We start from the raw sequence: 16,449 nt of genomic DNA, 5'->3' as shown, positions 1-16,449 counted from the left end.
ATATATATATATATATATATATATATATATATATATATATATAAATAAATTAATTGAATTATAATGTGTGGGGTGGGGTGAGGGGTGGTTTATATTGTGTTGTATGGTTATTTAGTGTTGGTAGATGTTTTTATTTTTACACATATTACAGCTAGTGTTGTGTTGGTTTAGTTGTTCTCGGATTTAGGGGTTTGACGAGAGGTAAGCAGCTATTCAAGCCGGTGTTAGTTTTATGGGGGGGGGGGGGGGTTTAGATAAAAAAGTGTTGTTTAATATTTGAGTTGTCGTGGGTTCTGTGAAGATATATGTCCTACAAGCATTAACTTAATAATACCATATCAAATCTTGCAAGATCAATCAATCTGAATGTAGGTCCAGTTTCAGTTAATTGGTAACATCAGGTATGTGGGTCTGAAAACAGAGAGAGAAAAAAGAGCTAAATATATGTGCTTAAGACATGAAATGCCAGGTTATAAATTTAATGTATAGAACACATTAACCAGAGGCCTTTTAAAGAGGAACGAATGGACTTTATTAACTTTATGTGCTTGACAAAACAACCAAAGGCCAGAATAGATCAGTTATGTACGCCATCACTGTATGAGCTTGAAACTAGTAACTTAGTATCTTACTTAACAAGAATTGCTTATTTCTCGTAGCCAGTCAAGTTAAGAGATAACCTAATACTGTAACCAAATCCATGTTATGCGAGAGATTATTTAAGTTTATGTTCTGAAACCATTAACTTAACATTACCCAGACACATTACTGTCAGTTAAAAATTTATCTGCCAAATCAATCTTGATTATGTCTTTAATAAAATTAAGCAGTAATATTACTGGTGATATGCTAGCGGTAAATAAGTGAATGTAAGATAATACATAGAGTGTACGTTGTCATTTCTTTCTACTGGGCGGGGTAGAGGTATTTGGTGTGTTTGTCAAAAGGTAGTTTAATGAAGATTCCGGTTTTGGGGGCCGGGGATGAAGGTTTAAGTCTTTCTCTTTTGATTATTCTAGGAAAGTTGTGGTTTTCAGTCTTTGGTTTACAAGACCAATGCTTTAGTTAAGCTACTAGAATATTTTAGGTTTAATATTTTATTTTCAATTATTCCTGTTACAGGTATGAGGATTAGGAGGATTGTGAAGTACAGGATGGAGGCTGTTTGGCCGATGATAATGAATGGGTCTTCGACTGGTTGGCCACCAATTCATGTAAGTGTTAGAAGGTCAGCCGCTAGAGATCAGAGTAGGATTTGGTTTAGGGGTCGGAATATGGCTGAGCGTTGTTTTGATGTGTGTAGGGCTGGTATTAGGAATAATACTAGGATGGAAGATAGGAGGGCGAGTACGCCTCCTAATTTGTTTGGGATGGATCGGAGGATTGCATAGGCGAATAAGAAGTATCATTCTGGTTTGATGTGGGGTGGGGTTGATAGAGGGTTGGCCGGTGTGAAGTTGTCTGGGTCTCCTAGAAGGTTTGGGGAGAATAGTGTTAGAGTTAGTAGTAGGGTTAGTATTAAGATTAGTCCTAGTAAATCTTTGTAGGAGAAGTATGGGTGGAAAGGAATTTTGTCGGCATTTGAGTTTAATCCTGTTGGATTGTTTGATCCAGTTTCGTGGAGGAATAGTAGGTGTACGATTACTAATCCGATGATGGTAAATGGTAGGAGGAAGTGGAAGGTGAAGAAACGGGTTAGGGTGGCGTTGTCTACTGAAAAGCCCCCTCAGATTCATTGTACTAGGGTATTACCGATGTAGGGGATGGCTGAAAGTAGGTTGGTAATGACGGTAGCGCCTCAGAATGATATTTGGCCTCATGGTAGGACGTAACCCACAAATGCGGTGGCTATAACTAGGAGTAGTAGGAGAATTCCTGTGTTTCAGGTTTCTTTGTATAAGTAAGAGCCGTAGTAAAGTCCTCGGCCGATGTGGAGGTAGATGCATATGAAGAAGATGGAGGCCCCATTGGCATGTATGTTTCGAATGAGTCATCCATATTGTACGTCTCGGGTGATGTGGGCTACTGATGAAAATGCTAGTGAGATGTTTGGTGAGTAGTGTATTGCTAGAAAGATTCCGGTAATGATTTGTAGAATTAGGCAGATGCCTAGTAGTGATCCGAAGTTTCATCAGGCAGAGATGTTAGATGGGCTGGGTAGGTCAATGAATGAGTTGTTGATAATTTTAATTATTGGGTGGGTTTTTCGTAAGTTTGTGGCCATTAATGTTTTTGTAGTTGAATACAACGATGGTTTTTCGGACCGTAAGTCTTGGTTAAAGTCCGGGCAAGAATTATGATGTATTTTATGTTTTTATTTGGGTTTTGCTTTGTTTTTTGGATGATTGGTGTTTCTTGTAGTTCTTCTCCTTATTATGGAGTGCTTAGTTTGGTTTTGGGAGCAGCTTTTGGGTGTGGGGTGCTGGTTGGGGTGGGAGGGTCTTTTATTTCTTTGGTTTTATTTTTAATTTATTTGGGTGGGATGTTGGTTATTTTTGCATATTCATCTGCGTTAGCAGCGGAGCCCTATCCTGGGGGTTGAGGGGGTTTAAATGCGTTTGTTTATGGGTTGTGTTATTTAGTTTCTGTTGTGTGGCTTATGTTGATGGACTATTCTTGATGGAGTATGGAAGATTTTGGTGATGGTACTGTTGATGCTGGTGGGTTATTTGTTGTTCGTTTAGATTCCAGTGGGGTTTCATGGTTTTATGACTTTGGTAGTGGTATGTTTTTAATTGCTGGTTGAGGGTTGTTGTTGACGTTGTTTGTTGTGTTAGAGTTGGTTTATGGGTTGTCTCGTGTGGTGCTTCGTGCGATTAGGGTATGGTAGCTGCTACTAATAGTATGATTGATAGGATGAATGAGGTTATGTAGACTTTAATGAGGCCTTTTTGTGATGAAGAGATGAGTGTGATTGGGGTGATTTGTGATTTGATTAGGCCTTTTGGACCAATGTTTTCATATCAAGATAGGTCGGTTAGATGGGTTGCGATGTTTTGGCTAAATTTTAGGCTAGCTATTGGGAGTGAGCGATGGGTGAGGGTGTTGAAGTGGATTAGTAGGTTGGAGAGGTTGTGAATGTTGGAGGGTTTTGGAGTTATTTTGTTGGTTATTGTGGTTAGTTCTAGGGCTAATAGTAGGCCTAAGATTGTTATTGTTAGTGCTGCGATTTTAATGTAGGTTGGTATTGTTGTTGGTTGGGTTTTTAGTGGTGTGGTATTTAGTGAAATAATTAGCCCTGCGACAATGCTACCTGCGGCTAGGCGAGTAATTGGGTTAATGATTTTTGGATTGTTCTCGTTTAGTAGTGTTGTGGGGCGGTATTGGGGTGACCCTGTTTGTACGAATGTTGTGATTCGTAGGCTGTAGATTGCGGTGAATGAGGTTGCAGTTAGTGTTAGGAGAAGGGCTCAGGCGTTCAGGTATGATGTGTTTATGGTTTCAATGATGATGTCTTTGGAGTAAAATCCAGTTATGAATGGTATGCCTATGAGTGCTATACTGCCAATGGTTAAGCATGAAGATGTGATTGGTAGGGATTTGTGTAGCCCCCCTATTTTTCGAATGTCTTGTTCATTGTTGAGGTTGTGGATGATGGAGCCAGAACATAGGAATAGTATTGCTTTGAAAAATGCATGTATGGAGATGTGTAGGAAGGCCAGTTGTGGTTGGTTTAGGCCGATGGTTACTATTATAAGACCTAGTTGGCTTGATGTAGAGAAGGCGATGATTTTTTTGATATCGTTTTGGGTGAGGGCGCAGAATGCTGTGAATAAGGTGGTGATAGCTCCTAGGCATAGGCAGATTGATAGGGCTGAGTTGTTTGTAGTTAAGATTGGGTGTATTCGAATGAGTAGGAAGATACCTGCTACGACTATGGTGCTGGAGTGTAGTAATGCTGAGACTGGGGTTGGGCCTTCTATGGCTGCTGGTAATCATGGGTGAAGGCCAAATTGGGCTGATTTTCCAGTTGCAGCTAGGATGAGGCCAAGAAGGGGGAGTAGTGGGGTGGAGGGGGTGGTGGAGAATATTTGTTGGAGCTCTCATGTATTTGTGTTCATTGCTAGTCATGACATGCTGAGAATTAATCCGATATCGCCTGTGCGGTTGTAAATGATAGCTTGTAGGGCTGATGAGTTTGCTTCTGTTCGTCCGCGTCATCATCCAATTAGTAAGAAGGACATGATTCCTACTCCTTCTCAGCCAATAAAGAATTGGAATATATTGTTGGCTGTTACTAGGATTATTATGGCTACTAAGAAGATTAATAGGTATTTGAAGAACTTTGTGATGTGTGGGTCCGTGGCTATATATCAGTGAGTAAATTCTAAAATAGATCATGTGACATATAGGGCGATTGGTACGAATATTATTGAGTACTGGTCGAATTTGAAGCTTATGTTGATGTTAAATGTGGATGTATGGGATCAGTTAAGGTTGGTAATAATTGATTCGATGTTCAGGTAGATAAATGTGGTTAGTGGGAGTAAGGCAGTGAAGAATGCTATTTTTACAGCTGTTTTTGTTTTTATTGTAGGGTATATGGGTGTCATTAGGGGTAGTGTTAGGATGAGGAGGGTTAGGAGGAGTGTGGAGTTTATTAATAGGGTCATTACTTTTACTTGGAGTTGCACCAAGGGTGGGTGGCTTCTAAGGCCAGTGGATTGCTTCTATCCTTTAAAAGTTGGTGGGATTGAGGGAGCTGAGGGGTTAGTCTCAGATATAGGAATTAGCAGTTCTTATTGTGTAATACCTCTCTCGGTTTATAAGGAGATTTTAACTCCTATTTTTAGAGCCACGGTCTAATGTTTTTTTTGAAACTATATTAACAGTAGAATGTACCTCAGATTAGTTCTGGTTTTGTTGTTAGTAGTGCTATTGGGAGAATATGAAGTGCTATGAGTAGGTGTTCTCGTGTATGGGTTGGGGGAATTGATTTTAGATGTGATGGAGTTTCTCCTCATTGTGTTGTGGTTAGTATGTATAAGGTGTAGATGGCGGTGATTAGTGTTCCTAATCCTGTTATTAGGATTGTAATGTTTGATCAGTTGAATAGTGAGATAATAATTGTTAGTTCTCCTATAAGGTTAATTGTTGGTGGGAGAGCTATATTAGTTAAGCTAGCTAAGAGTCATCATAGTCCTATTAGTGGTAGTGCTAGTTGTATGTTTCGGGTGAGGAGTAGTGTTCGACTGTGGGTTCGTTCATAGTTGGTATTAGCTAGACAGAAAAGTATGGACGATGTTAAACCGTGGGCAATTATTAGTGTAATAGAGCCAGTGTATGATCATTGAGTTTGTGTTAGTGTTGCAGCGATAACTAGGCCTATATGGCTTACAGATGAGTAAGCAATTAGTGATTTTAGATCTGTTTGGCGTAGGCAGATTGAACTGGTTATGATTACCCCTCATAAAGCTATTACTATGAAAGGATAGGATAGTGTTTTTGATAGGGGGTCTAGTGTTATTGTGATGCGGATGATGCCGTATCCTCCGAGTTTTAATAGTACGGCTGCTAGGATTATTGATCCTGCGATTGGGGCTTCTACATGTGCTTTTGGCAGTCATAGGTGTAATCCATATAGAGGTATTTTGATTATAAAGGCAATTAATAGTGCAAATCATCATATTGAATGGGATCATGAGTTTATTATGGTTGGTTGGTTGAGTTGTATTGTATAGGTGGATAGGGTGCCGTTTTGGGTTTGTATAAATGATAGGGCTACTAGCAGGGGTAGAGAGCCGATGAGGGTGTAAAATAGAAAATAGGTTCCAGCATTTAGTCGTTCCACTTGGTTGCCTCAGCGTGTGATGATTACTAGTGTTGGGATTAGTGTGGTTTCGAATGCAATGAAGAATATGATTAGTTCTGTGGCTGAGAAGGCTGAAATTAGTGAGATTTGTAGTGAGATGATAGCGATGATGAAAGTTCGTTTTCGTGAGGTTGGTTCCATGGTTAGGTGATTTTGACTGGCTAAGATTATCAATGGGGTAAGTCAGCATGATAGGATTAGTAGTGGGGCTGAAATTCGATCTACTCCTAGGTAGTAATTGGAGAAGGTTGTTAGTTCTATAGTTGGTTTAGATCATTGTAGGCTTAAGAGGGCAATTCCAAAACTGTAAGTTAGTGTGGTTGGTCATAGTTGTTTTGGTTTACAAAGTATGGTTGTTGGCAGTAGTAGAATTGTTGGGATGATGATTTTTAGCATTGTAGTAGGTTTAAGTTTTGTAAGCGGTCTGATCCATGAGTTCGTGAAGATGCTACTAGTAATGATAGGCCTATGCCTGCTTCGCAGGCTGAGAAGGATAGCATTAGTATGGGAGTTAGTATGAATGAGGAAATTTGTAGTTGGATGGGTCATATTGATAGAGTAATAAACAGGGATAGTATTATTCCTTCAAGACATAATAAAGTTGAAACTAAATGGGTTCGATGTAGTGAAAGACCTGTGATGCTGATAATGAAGGCAGAGTAGCAGCTAAAGTGTGTGGGTGTCATTTGATAGCCGTGAAGTTTAATCACGATTGACTAAGCCGAAATTAGTTGTCTTGTGTTAGACTAGTTATCTATTCTGCTCATTCTAGGCCTCCTTGAATTCATTCATAGACAAGGCCTAATGTAAGCAGGGATAGGATGATGAGGGCTCAGGTGAAGGAATAGGTCGGATGTGGTAGTTGTATGGCTCATGGTAGTGGGAGTAGTAGTGCGATTTCTAGATCAAATAGTAGGAATAGAATTGCTACTGAGGAAGAATCGAATCGAGAATGGTAGGCGGGCAGATTCTAGTGGGTCAAATCCACATTCGTATGGGGATAGTTTTTCGTTGTCTGGTTTTATTAGTGTAAGTCAGTAGTTTAGTATCATTAGGATTGTTGATAGGGTCAATGAGATAATTATAATTGAGATTGTTGTGTTCATTACTTTTCTCTAGGGTTAAGCTAAAACTTAGTGATTGGAAGTCACTTGTACTATTATACTAGAAAAGTATGAGCCTCATCAGTAGATTGATACATATAGGAACAGTCATACAACGTCTACGAAGTGTCAGTATCAAGCGGCTGCTTCAAATCCAAAATGGTGGGTTGAGGTAAAGTGGTATTTAATTTGTCGTAATAAGCATACTACTAGGAATGTTGATCCGATGATAACGTGTAATCCGTGGAAGCCCGTTGCAACAAAGAATGTGGAGCCATAAACACCGTCGGCGATTGTGAATGGGGCTTCGTAGTATTCTATGGCTTGCAGTATTGTGAAATATAAGCCAAGTAGGATTGTGAGGCTGAGGGCTTGGATAGTTTGATTTCGGTTGGCTTCTATAAGGCTATGGTGGGCTCAGGTGATTGTTACGCCTGAAGCTAGTAGGACTGCTGTATTTAGTAGTGGGACTTCAAATGGGTTTAGTGGGGTGATTCCTGTTGGTGGTCAGCATCCGCCTAGTTCTGGCGTTGGGGCTAAGCTTGAGTGGTAGAAGGCTCAGAAGAACCCAATGAAGAAGAACACTTCTGATGTGATGAATAAGATTATACCATATCGTAAGCCTTTTTGTACTGGAGGGGTATGATGTCCTTGGAAGGTTCCTTCTCGTACGATATCTCGTCATCATTGGAATATAGTAAGTAGTATAATTGATAGGCCTAGGGTTATTAGTAATGTTGAGTTATAGTGGAATCATATGGCGAGTCCTGAGGTTATTAGTAGTGCTGCTGCTGCGCCTGTTAGTGGTCATGGGCTTGGGTCTACTATGTGGTAGGCATGTGTTTGGTGGGCCATTAAATGTTTTCTTGTAGATAGAGGCTTAATAATAGGACGAACACGTAGGCTTGGATTATGGCTACTGCTAGTTCTAAGATTGTTAGTAAGAAGAGAATGGTTATAGTTAGGATAGATAAGGTTATTGTTATTGATAGTAGGGCTAGTACTGCGGTGGAGGTAAGTTGGATTAATAAGTGGCCAGCTGTTAGGTTGGCTGTGAGTCGAACCCCTAGGGCTAGGGGTCGGATAAAGAGGCTAATTGTTTCAATTATAATGAGGATTGGGATAAGTGGGGTTGGGGTTCCTTCTGGTAGTAGGTGACCTAGTGATGTTGTTGGTTGGTTTCGAAGGCCTGTGAGTACTGTGGCTATTCATATTGGAATAGCTAATCCTATGTTTATAGAGAGTTGGGTGGTTGGGGTGAATGTGTATGGTAGTAGACCTAGCAGGTTGATTATTAAAAGTATGGCTATTAGTGATGTTAGAGTAATAGATCATTTATGTCCTGTTTTATTAATTGGTATTATTAGTTGTTTTGTAAATAGATTAATTGCTCATAATTGTAGAGTTGAAAGACGGTTGGTTAGTCAGCGGTTATTTTGGGTTGGAAGTATAAGTGATGGTGCAAGTAAGGCTAGAATGATTAATGGGATTCCTAGGGTTTGTGGGCTTATGAATTGATCGAAGAATGTTAGGTTCATGGTCAGGTTCATGGGTTTATGTTGGCGATTTTATGGTTTTTGTTGGGAGTATTTATGGGTAGGTAGGATGAGATTTTTGGTTGAAGGATGATAATGTATGTTAATCATGTGGAGGAGAGGACTAATAATCATGGGTCTGGGTTTAGTTGTGGCATACCACTAAGGAGGGGCGGAGTTCTCTTTTTCTAGCTTAAAAGGCTAGTGCTGTCCTATTAGCTTCTTAGTGTGGGATTATGATAGTATTAGTGAGGATCAGTTTTCGAAGTGTTTTAGTGGTACAGATTCTACTACGATTGGTATAAAGCTGTGGTTAGCCCCACAGATTTCTGAGCACTGTCCGTAAAACACCCCTGGGCGAGTAATAATAAAAGTTGATTGATTTAGCCGGCCTGGGACTGCATCTGCTTTTACTCCTAGCGATGGGACTGCTCATGAGTGTAAGACATCTTCAGCTGAAATTAATATTCGAATTGGAGATTCTATTGGTATCACCATGCGGTGATCTACTTCTAGTAGTCGGAAATGTCCGTTTGGAAGGTCTTGGGTTGGGATTATGTAAGAATCAAATTCAAGGTTTTCGTAGTCAGTGTATTCGTATGTTCAGTATCATTGATGTCCTATGGCTTTGATGGTTAAATGTGGGTTGCTGATTTCATCTATTAGGTATAGGACTCGTAGAGATGGTAGTGCGATAGTGATTAGGACAATAGCTGGTAAGATAGTTCAAATTATTTCTACTTCTTGGGCATTTATAGTGTTGGTATATGTTAGTTTGGTTGTTATTATTAAGGTAATGATGTAAAGTACAAGGGTGCTAATTAAGAATACGATTATTAGGGTGTGGTCATGAAAGTGGAGGAGTTCTTCTATAATAGGTGATATTGCATCTTGGAATCCCAATTGAAATGGATGTGCCATTAAGTCGTAAAGGGTTTGAACCTATAATTTAACCTTGACAAGGTTAGGTAATGTATTTTACTAACGTCTTAAGGAAGAAACATAAAGGTTATGTGGTTGGCTTGAAACCAATTCAAGGGGGTTCGATTCCTTCCTTTCTTGAGTTTGTACGTGGGCTGGTTCTTCGTATGTATGATATGGGGGTGGACAGCCGTGTAGTCATTCTACATTAGTAGGTGTGAGTTCAACTGTTATTACTTTTCGTTTTGAAGAGAATGCTTCTCAGATAATGAATATTATTATGATTACGGCTACTAGGGAGATTAGGGATCCAATTGATGAGATAGAGTTTCATAAGGTGTATGCATCTGGGTAGTCGGAGTAACGTCGTGGTATTCCGGCTAGGCCTAGGAAATGTTGGGGGAAAAAGGTTATGTTGACTCCTGCAAATATTACCCCGAAGTGGACTTTTGTTCAGGTTTGGTGTAGGGAGTATCCAGTGAAAAGTGGGAATCAGTGGGTAAATCCTGCTATGATAGCGAATACGGCCCCTATGGAGAGAACGTAGTGGAAGTGTGCTACTACGTAGTAGGTGTCGTGTAATACAATGTCTAAGGATGAGTTGGCTAGTACGATGCCTGTGAGGCCTCCGATGGTAAATAAGAAGATAAAGCCGAGTGCTCATAATATAGCAGCGTCTCATTTAATTATTCCTCCATGTAGGGTGGCTAGTCAGCTGAATACTTTCACTCCTGTTGGGATGGCAATAATTATTGTTGCAGATGTAAAATAGGCTCGGGTATCTACATCTATTCCTACAGTAAATATATGGTGAGCTCATACAATAAAACCTAAGAATCCAATAGATATTATTGCTCAAACTATTCCTATATATCCGAACGGTTCTTTTTTGCCGGCATAGTAGGTTACAACATGTGAGATTATGCCAAATCCGGGTAAGATTAAGATGTATACTTCAGGGTGGCCAAAAAATCAGAATAAGTGTTGGTATAAGATTGGGTCTCCCCCTCCTGAGGGGTCAAAGAAGGTTGTATTTAGGTTTCGATCTGTAAGTAGTATGGTGATGCCTGCAGCGAGTACTGGTAGTGAGAGTAATAATAGGACGGCTGTAATAAGTACTGATCACACGAATAGGGGTGTTTGGTATTGTGATATGGCTGGGGATTTTATATTAATTGCTGTAGTGATAAAGTTGATAGCCCCGAGGATTGATGACACACCTGCTAGGTGTAGAGAAAAGATAGTCAGGTCTACAGAGGCACCAGCATGGGCCATGTTTCCAGCTAGTGGTGGATACACGGTTCAGCCTGTGCCCGCACCTGCTTCAATTCCTGATGAGGCTAGGAGTAGAAGTAGGGATGGAGGTAGAAGTCAGAAGCTTATGTTGTTTATACGGGGGAATGCTATGTCCGGTGCTCCGATTATTAATGGTACGAGTCAGTTTCCGAAGCCCCCAATCATGATTGGTATAACTATGAAAAAGATTATGACGAAAGCGTGAGCAGTGACAATAACATTATAAATTTGGTCGTCTCCTAGGAGGGTCCCAGGTTGGCTTAGTTCTGCGCGGATCAATAGGCTTAGTGCTGTGCCTACTATGCCGGCTCAGGCTCCGAAAATTAAGTATAGGGTGCCAATGTCTTTGTGATTAGTGGAAAAGAATCAACGAGTTAGAAACACAGGTAAGATGGCTGAATGTCCAAGCGTTAGGCTGTAGACCTTTTTATAGAGGTTTAATCCCTCTTCTTATCAAATCTCGTGGTGAAGTTCATGTCAAATTGCAAATTTGAAGATATACCTTTATTGGTGTCGGGGTTTTCCCGCCCTGTAGAGGCGGGAAAAAGTAGGCAAAAGCCCGCTGGATAGGGTGTTTAGCTGTTAACTAAATTTATTATGGGATCGAGGCCCATTTGTCTAGTTAAGGCCTTAGCTTAATTAAAGTGTTTGAGTTGCATTCATGAGATATAAGGTAGAGTCTTATAGGTCTTATCAGAAACTAAGAGGTTTTGTCTCTTGTTTGGGGCTTTGAAGGCCCCCGGTTTTGTAGGTTTGATCCTAAGTTTCTAGATGGCGGTTAGTAGGGTGGGTGTGATTGGAAGTAAGGAGATGGATAGGGTGGTTATTAGGGCAAGGTAGTGTTTTTGGTTGATTTTATGTCGTCATTGTTGTAGGTAGTTAGTGGAGTTTGGGGGTAGTGTGATGGTTGTGTAGTATGAAATTCGTAGGTAGAAAAATAGGCTAAGTAGTGATAGGAGGGCTATTATAGTGGCAATGATGAGTATGTGTTGTTTAGTTAGTTCTTGGATAATTAATCATTTAGGTATGAATCCTGTTAGTGGTGGTAGTCCTGCTAGTGATATGAGGGTTAATATTATTATAGTGTTTAGTGTAGGGAGTTTTGTTCATGATGTTATTATTACAGAGATTTTGTTTGTTTCTAGAAGTTTAATTATTAGGAATATTGTAGAGGTTATGGCGATGTATGTGTAGAATGTAAGTAGTGTAAGTTTTGGGGACAGGGTGAGGATTGTGATTATTCATCCTAGATGGGCGATGGAGGAAAATGCTATGATTTTTCGTAATTGGGTTTGGTTTAGTCCGTTTCATCCTCCGATGATGGTGGATGTGAGTCCTAGTGTTAGTATTAGTGGTGTGTTTATGGACTGGGCGGTTATTATTAGTAGGGATAATGGTGCTAGTTTTTGTCAGGTGGTTAAGATTAGGGCTGTTGTTGTGGTGGTTCCTTGAAGTACTTCTGGTAATCAAAAATGGAATGGGGCTAGCCCTAGTTTAATGGCTAGGGCTGTGGTAAGGATTGTACATGAGATGTTGTTAGATATTTGTGTGATGCTTCATTGACCTAGTGTTCATGCATTAATAATACTGGAGAATAGAATTAGTGTTGAGGCAGTTGCCTGTGTCAGGAAGTATTTGATGGCGGCTTCGATTGCTCGTGGGTGGTGTTGTTTAGCGATTAGTGGGATGATGGCTAGGGTGCTGATTTCTAGGCCGGTTCATGCTAGGATTCAGTGGTTGCTGGAAATTGTCAGTAGTGGTCCTATGATTAGGCTTGTGGTAATGATTGTGTTTGCATATGGGTTCATTAGTATAGGAAGGATTTTAACCGACATTTTCGGGGTATGGGCCCAAGAGCTTAATTAGCTGACTTTACTAGAATATAGTATAATGGAAGTATAGGGAGTTTTGATCTCTCTGGTATAGGTTCAATTCCTATTTTTCTAAGGAGACGAGGGGGTTTTAACCTCTATTATTCACCCTATCAAGGTGATCCTTTGGTTCAGGCACGTGTCCTATGGTATTGGGGGTAGCCCTGATAAGGCGGTTGGTATTGAAATGTGTCATAGGCATAATGCTAGGGTGATTGGGAGGAAGTTTTTTCATAGTAGGTGTATTAGTTGGTCGTATCGGAATCGGGGGTAGGAGGCTCGGATTCATAGGAATCCCATTGATAATAGTATTGTTTTTGAGGTTAATGATATTGAGAATAACTCTGGGATGTTGTTGGTGTGGGCAGGGTTTAAAAATAGGATGGCGGTCAAGGTGTTTATTATTAGGATGTTTGAGTATTCTGCTAGGAAGAATAAGGCGAATGGGCCGGCGGCATATTCGACGTTGAATCCTGACACGAGTTCGGATTCACCTTCGGTTAGGTCGAATGGTGCTCGGTTGGTTTCGGCTAATGTGGAGATATATCATATTATTATGAGTGGTCAGGAGGAGAATATTAGGTATATTGGTTCTTGTGTTACTATAAATGTTTGTATGTTAAAGCCTCCTGAGAAGAGGACTAGGGAGAGTAGGATGATTCCTAGGGTTACTTCGTATGAGATGGTTTGGGCTACTGCTCGTAGGGCCCCTATTAGGGCATATTTTGAGTTTGAGGCTCATCCTGATCATAGGATTGAGTAGACCATTAGGCTGGAAATGGAGATTAGGAATAGGATGCCTAGGTTAAGGTCAGCTAGGGGGAATGGAATTGGAAATGGGAGTCAAATTGATAGTGCTAGTAATAGGGCTAGGATTGGGGATATGGTGAATAGTGTGATTGATGAGTTTAGTGGGTAGATTGGTTCTTTAATGAATAGTTTTACTCCGTCTGCTACTGGTTGTAATAGTCCGTATGGTCCTACGATGTTTGGGCCTTTTCGAAGTTGTATGTAGCCTAGTACTTTTCGTTCAATTAGGGTGAAGAAGGCTACGGCAATTAGGATTGGGATTACATATATTAATGGGGGTATGAGGTTAGATAGGAGTGTTTTCATGGATTGGGAAGGGGAATTGAACCCCTGGATAAAGGGTTTAGGCCTTTTGCATTTGTACCTGGCTCTGCCATCCCAATTTGGCCCTTTTTTAGGGCATAGGTTTTTGTCTTATTATTAGTTAAGTTGTTTTCACTAATGTAAGGTAAGGCTTGTTTTTGATATTGGCCTTGTCTTTTCGGTCCTTTCGTACTGGAAAAGACTGAAAGTTTATAGATAGAAACCGACCTGGATTGCTCCGGTCTGAACTCAGATCACGTAGGACTGTTAATCGTTGAACAAACGAACCCTTAATAGCGGCTACACCATTAGGATGTCCTGATCCAACATCGAGGTCGTAAACCCCATCGTCGATAGGGACTCTAGGATGGGATTGCGCTGTTATCCCTGGGGTAGCTTGGTTCGTTGATCAAGTGTATTGGATCGTTTTGCCGGAAGCACTTTGAACTGTTGTTCTAGGTTTAAAGGGTTTTTTATTTTTCGGAGGTTTTGTTTTGTTCCGAGGTCGCCCCAACCGAAAATAAAAATCAGGTGCTATTTGGTATAAGGCCCGTGGGTGGGTGTTGGTGATAGTTGATTTTATATTTGAAGTTCCACAGGGTCTTCTCGTCTTATAGTGTTATCCTCGCTTTTGCACGGGGAGATCAATTTCACTGATTATTTGTAAGAGACAGGTAGAGCCTCGTTTGGCCATTCATTCTAGTCTTTATTTAAAAGACAAGTGATTACGCTACCTTTGCACGGTTAGGATACCGCGGCCGTTTAACAGTGTCACTGGGCAGGCATTACCCCCAATACTTATGTTCTTGCTGGGGGCTATGTTTTTGGTAAACAGTCGGGCTCGTTTGGTTTGCCTAGTTCCTTTTACAAATTTTAATCTTTCTTATATGCGCTCCTGTGTTGGGTTAACAGTTTGTTTTATAGGGTGTTTTAAGTGTTGTTGGTTTTATAGTATGGCTGTTAATAATCAGTAGTTTGTCTGTTATGATTTAAGCTAGCGCGTAGAGAAGTTCTGTTCTTCTTGTTACTCATTTTAGCATTAGTTCTTCTATTGGGGTAGAATAGCTCAATATTGTCTGGAGGAAAAAAGTTTGTCGTTTATGTTTTTTGGTGGTGGAGCTTTGACGCTTTCTTTGGTGATGGCTGCTTTAAGGCCTACGGTGGTGAATATTTTGGTATTTTGTCCTTCGTTTTAGGTTGTGTCCTTTTTCAATCGGGCTGTACCTCGATTGAATATATCTTAAACTTTTCTTTTACACTTTGAGATGTTTTGTAGGAGGTTTAAGGTTGAACTTGTATTCTTTTGTTGAGCAACCAGCTATCACTAAGTTCGTTAGGCTTTTCACTTCTACTTATAGGTCTCTCCACTCTTTTGCCACAGAGACGGATTTAGCCTGATGGGGCTGCCTTTAAGTAGCTCACTTAGTTTCGGGAGTTCAAGCTTTAGGTCTCTTTGCTTGGATGTGCTTGCTAAACCATGATGCAAAAGGTATAAGGGTTAATCTTTGCTTTCTAGGGCTTGGTGAATGTTTCATTGTTTTTCATCTTTCCCTTGCGGTACTGTCTTTATTGCTCCAACTTTGTCTTTTCTATCTCCTATACTGGGGCAGTGAAAATGTTTTGGTTGTTCTTGGTGGGATGGTTTTGTTTTGTTGTATTTGTATTAGTTGGTTGGGCTAGATTGTTGCTCAAAATAGTCTTGTTTTAGGGGACATTTTTCAGGTGTAAGCTGAATGCTTTTGATTTAAGCTATATTTTGAATGTTCCAAGTACACCTTCCGGTATACTTACCTTGTTACGACTTGCCTCATCTGTTTGTTTGTTGTGGTTTTATTTATAGATGATGTTGATTTGAGGAGGGTGACGGGCGGTGTGTGCGTGCCTTAGGACCGGCTTAAATTGGGCATTCTAATCCTTGTTTACTGCTAAATCCTGCTTGTAGAACTTGTTTCATGGTTCTTTCCGTGAGATAATTTCTAGTTTAGAAAATGTAGCCCATTTCTTCCATCTCAGTTAGCTACACCTTGACCTGACTTATTAGCTATTGTTGGCTGTTTTGCTTACTTTTATATCCTTCATAGGGTAGGCTAGTGACGGCGGTATATAGGCGGTACTGGCAAGAGATGGTGAGGTGGATCGTGGATTATCGATTATAGAACAGGCTCCTCTAGGGGGGTTTAAGGCACCGCCAAGTCCTTAGAGTTTTAAGCGTTATGCTCGTAGTTCTCTGGCGGATATTTTTGTGTGTTAAATATCTGGGTTTAGGGCTAAGCATAGTGGGGTATCTAATCCCAGTTTGTGTCTTAGCGATCGTGAGTTCGAATAGTTCTGTTATATTAAGGTTATTTTCATATTGGGGTGGGTGTGTACTTTTGCGTATGACAGCTGAGTACATAGTTCTCCTTAATTTTTTGGATAATTATTTTAGTCACATTTTACGCCGGCTTTCTGTTGGTTTGGGTTTCTTGTATAGCCGCGGTGGCTGGCACAAGATTGACCAACCCTCTTTGCTATGGCTAAGTCAAGCTTGCGCTTATTTGCTTAATTTTTGTCACTGCTGGAGGCCCTTGGGGGTGTGGCAAGAGGCTAGATGTCTTGGGCTATCGTGGTGTGCCTGATATCAACTCCTTTTGTCTGATGGGATTATTAGGGTGTTTTCACTGGTACGCCGATACTTGCATGTGTAAGTTTAGCAAAAAGTAACAGTAAGGTTAGGACCAAGTCTTTGTGTTTTTGGGATATGTTAATTACCCATCTTGGCAACTTCAGTGCCATGCTTTGTGATAAGCTACAATAAC

The 16,449-nt window shown here is 40.5% G+C and overlaps 13 protein-coding genes and 24 non-coding genes across 37 annotated transcripts, besides 1 other annotated feature; 9 read left to right on the top strand and 28 right to left on the bottom strand. All coding sequences in view use genetic code 2, as the record gives it.

Annotated features, from left to right (window-relative positions):
- Positions 1-941: a sequence feature (control region).
- Positions 942-1,010, top strand: I3K24_mgt22. Its single transcript has one exon. It is a non-coding gene; the product is annotated as a tRNA-Pro (tRNA).
- Position 1,011: 1 nt separating this feature from the next.
- On the bottom strand, positions 1,012-1,080 carry I3K24_mgt21. Its single transcript has one exon. It is a non-coding gene; the product is annotated as a tRNA-Thr (tRNA).
- CYTB (cytochrome b) lies at positions 1,081-2,224 on the bottom strand. Its single transcript has one exon. A coding segment is annotated over exon 1 (1,144 nt).
- A 6-nt stretch (positions 2,225-2,230) lies between these two features.
- Positions 2,231-2,296, top strand: I3K24_mgt20. The gene has a single exon. It is a non-coding gene; the product is annotated as a tRNA-Glu (tRNA).
- On the top strand, positions 2,297-2,821 carry ND6 (NADH dehydrogenase subunit 6). The gene has a single exon. It carries the CDS (start codon positions 2,297-2,299, stop codon positions 2,819-2,821), a length of 525 nt encoding a protein of 174 aa, YP_009944894.1.
- Positions 2,817-4,613, bottom strand: ND5 (NADH dehydrogenase subunit 5). Its single transcript has one exon. It carries the CDS (start codon positions 4,611-4,613, stop codon positions 2,817-2,819), a length of 1,797 nt encoding a protein of 598 aa, YP_009944893.1.
- Positions 4,614-4,685, bottom strand: I3K24_mgt19. The gene has a single exon. It is a non-coding gene; the product is annotated as a tRNA-Leu (tRNA).
- A 9-nt stretch (positions 4,686-4,694) lies between these two features.
- On the bottom strand, positions 4,695-4,760 carry I3K24_mgt18. The gene has a single exon. It is a non-coding gene; the product is annotated as a tRNA-Ser (tRNA).
- On the bottom strand, positions 4,761-4,830 carry I3K24_mgt17. The gene has a single exon. It is a non-coding gene; the product is annotated as a tRNA-His (tRNA).
- On the bottom strand, positions 4,831-6,208 carry ND4 (NADH dehydrogenase subunit 4). Its single transcript has one exon. A coding segment is annotated over exon 1 (1,378 nt).
- ND4L (NADH dehydrogenase subunit 4L) lies at positions 6,202-6,498 on the bottom strand. The gene has a single exon. It carries the CDS (start codon positions 6,496-6,498, stop codon positions 6,202-6,204), a length of 297 nt encoding a protein of 98 aa, YP_009944891.1.
- On the bottom strand, positions 6,499-6,568 carry I3K24_mgt16. The gene has a single exon. It is a non-coding gene; the product is annotated as a tRNA-Arg (tRNA).
- Positions 6,569-6,918, bottom strand: ND3 (NADH dehydrogenase subunit 3). Its single transcript is given in 2 exon segments — positions 6,569-6,743; positions 6,745-6,918. Coding segments are annotated over 2 exon segments (349 nt in total).
- I3K24_mgt15 lies at positions 6,919-6,986 on the bottom strand. Its single transcript has one exon. It is a non-coding gene; the product is annotated as a tRNA-Gly (tRNA).
- Positions 6,987-7,770, bottom strand: COX3 (cytochrome c oxidase subunit III). The gene has a single exon. A coding segment is annotated over exon 1 (784 nt).
- Positions 7,770-8,453, bottom strand: ATP6 (ATP synthase F0 subunit 6). Its single transcript has one exon. The coding sequence runs from the start codon at positions 8,451-8,453 to the stop codon at positions 7,770-7,772; it is 684 nt and encodes a 227-aa protein (YP_009944888.1).
- On the bottom strand, positions 8,444-8,608 carry ATP8 (ATP synthase F0 subunit 8). The gene has a single exon. It carries the CDS (start codon positions 8,606-8,608, stop codon positions 8,444-8,446), a length of 165 nt encoding a protein of 54 aa, YP_009944887.1.
- A 1-nt stretch (position 8,609) lies between these two features.
- Positions 8,610-8,681, bottom strand: I3K24_mgt14. Its single transcript has one exon. It is a non-coding gene; the product is annotated as a tRNA-Lys (tRNA).
- A 3-nt stretch (positions 8,682-8,684) lies between these two features.
- COX2 (cytochrome c oxidase subunit II) lies at positions 8,685-9,371 on the bottom strand. The gene has a single exon. It carries the CDS (start codon positions 9,369-9,371, stop codon positions 8,685-8,687), a length of 687 nt encoding a protein of 228 aa, YP_009944886.1.
- Positions 9,372-9,441, bottom strand: I3K24_mgt13. Its single transcript has one exon. It is a non-coding gene; the product is annotated as a tRNA-Asp (tRNA).
- I3K24_mgt12 lies at positions 9,442-9,512 on the top strand. Its single transcript has one exon. It is a non-coding gene; the product is annotated as a tRNA-Ser (tRNA).
- Positions 9,504-11,051, bottom strand: COX1 (cytochrome c oxidase subunit I). Its single transcript has one exon. The coding sequence runs from the start codon at positions 11,049-11,051 to the stop codon at positions 9,504-9,506; it is 1,548 nt and encodes a 515-aa protein (YP_009944885.1).
- Position 11,052: 1 nt separating this feature from the next.
- Positions 11,053-11,123, top strand: I3K24_mgt11. Its single transcript has one exon. It is a non-coding gene; the product is annotated as a tRNA-Tyr (tRNA).
- On the top strand, positions 11,124-11,190 carry I3K24_mgt10. Its single transcript has one exon. It is a non-coding gene; the product is annotated as a tRNA-Cys (tRNA).
- A 25-nt stretch (positions 11,191-11,215) lies between these two features.
- Positions 11,216-11,289, top strand: I3K24_mgt09. Its single transcript has one exon. It is a non-coding gene; the product is annotated as a tRNA-Asn (tRNA).
- Positions 11,290-11,291: 2 nt separating this feature from the next.
- I3K24_mgt08 lies at positions 11,292-11,360 on the top strand. The gene has a single exon. It is a non-coding gene; the product is annotated as a tRNA-Ala (tRNA).
- Position 11,361: 1 nt separating this feature from the next.
- Positions 11,362-11,436, bottom strand: I3K24_mgt07. The gene has a single exon. It is a non-coding gene; the product is annotated as a tRNA-Trp (tRNA).
- ND2 (NADH dehydrogenase subunit 2) lies at positions 11,437-12,475 on the bottom strand. Its single transcript has one exon. A coding segment is annotated over exon 1 (1,039 nt).
- I3K24_mgt06 lies at positions 12,476-12,544 on the bottom strand. Its single transcript has one exon. It is a non-coding gene; the product is annotated as a tRNA-Met (tRNA).
- On the top strand, positions 12,544-12,614 carry I3K24_mgt05. Its single transcript has one exon. It is a non-coding gene; the product is annotated as a tRNA-Gln (tRNA).
- Positions 12,614-12,683, bottom strand: I3K24_mgt04. Its single transcript has one exon. It is a non-coding gene; the product is annotated as a tRNA-Ile (tRNA).
- Positions 12,684-13,654, bottom strand: ND1 (NADH dehydrogenase subunit 1). Its single transcript has one exon. A coding segment is annotated over exon 1 (971 nt).
- A 1-nt stretch (position 13,655) lies between these two features.
- On the bottom strand, positions 13,656-13,731 carry I3K24_mgt03. Its single transcript has one exon. It is a non-coding gene; the product is annotated as a tRNA-Leu (tRNA).
- I3K24_mgr01 lies at positions 13,732-15,339 on the bottom strand. The gene has a single exon. It is a non-coding gene; the product is annotated as a 16S ribosomal RNA (ribosomal RNA).
- On the bottom strand, positions 15,340-15,410 carry I3K24_mgt02. The gene has a single exon. It is a non-coding gene; the product is annotated as a tRNA-Val (tRNA).
- Positions 15,411-16,379, bottom strand: I3K24_mgr02. The gene has a single exon. It is a non-coding gene; the product is annotated as a 12S ribosomal RNA (ribosomal RNA).
- On the bottom strand, positions 16,380-16,449 carry I3K24_mgt01. The gene has a single exon. It is a non-coding gene; the product is annotated as a tRNA-Phe (tRNA).

Source organism: Chelonoidis abingdonii, mitochondrion, assembly GCF_003597395.2.
Source record: "Chelonoidis abingdonii mitochondrion, complete genome".
Taxonomy (NCBI): domain Eukaryota; kingdom Metazoa; phylum Chordata; order Testudines; family Testudinidae; genus Chelonoidis; species Chelonoidis abingdonii.
This window is presented reverse-complemented; position numbering and strand designations above follow the sequence as displayed.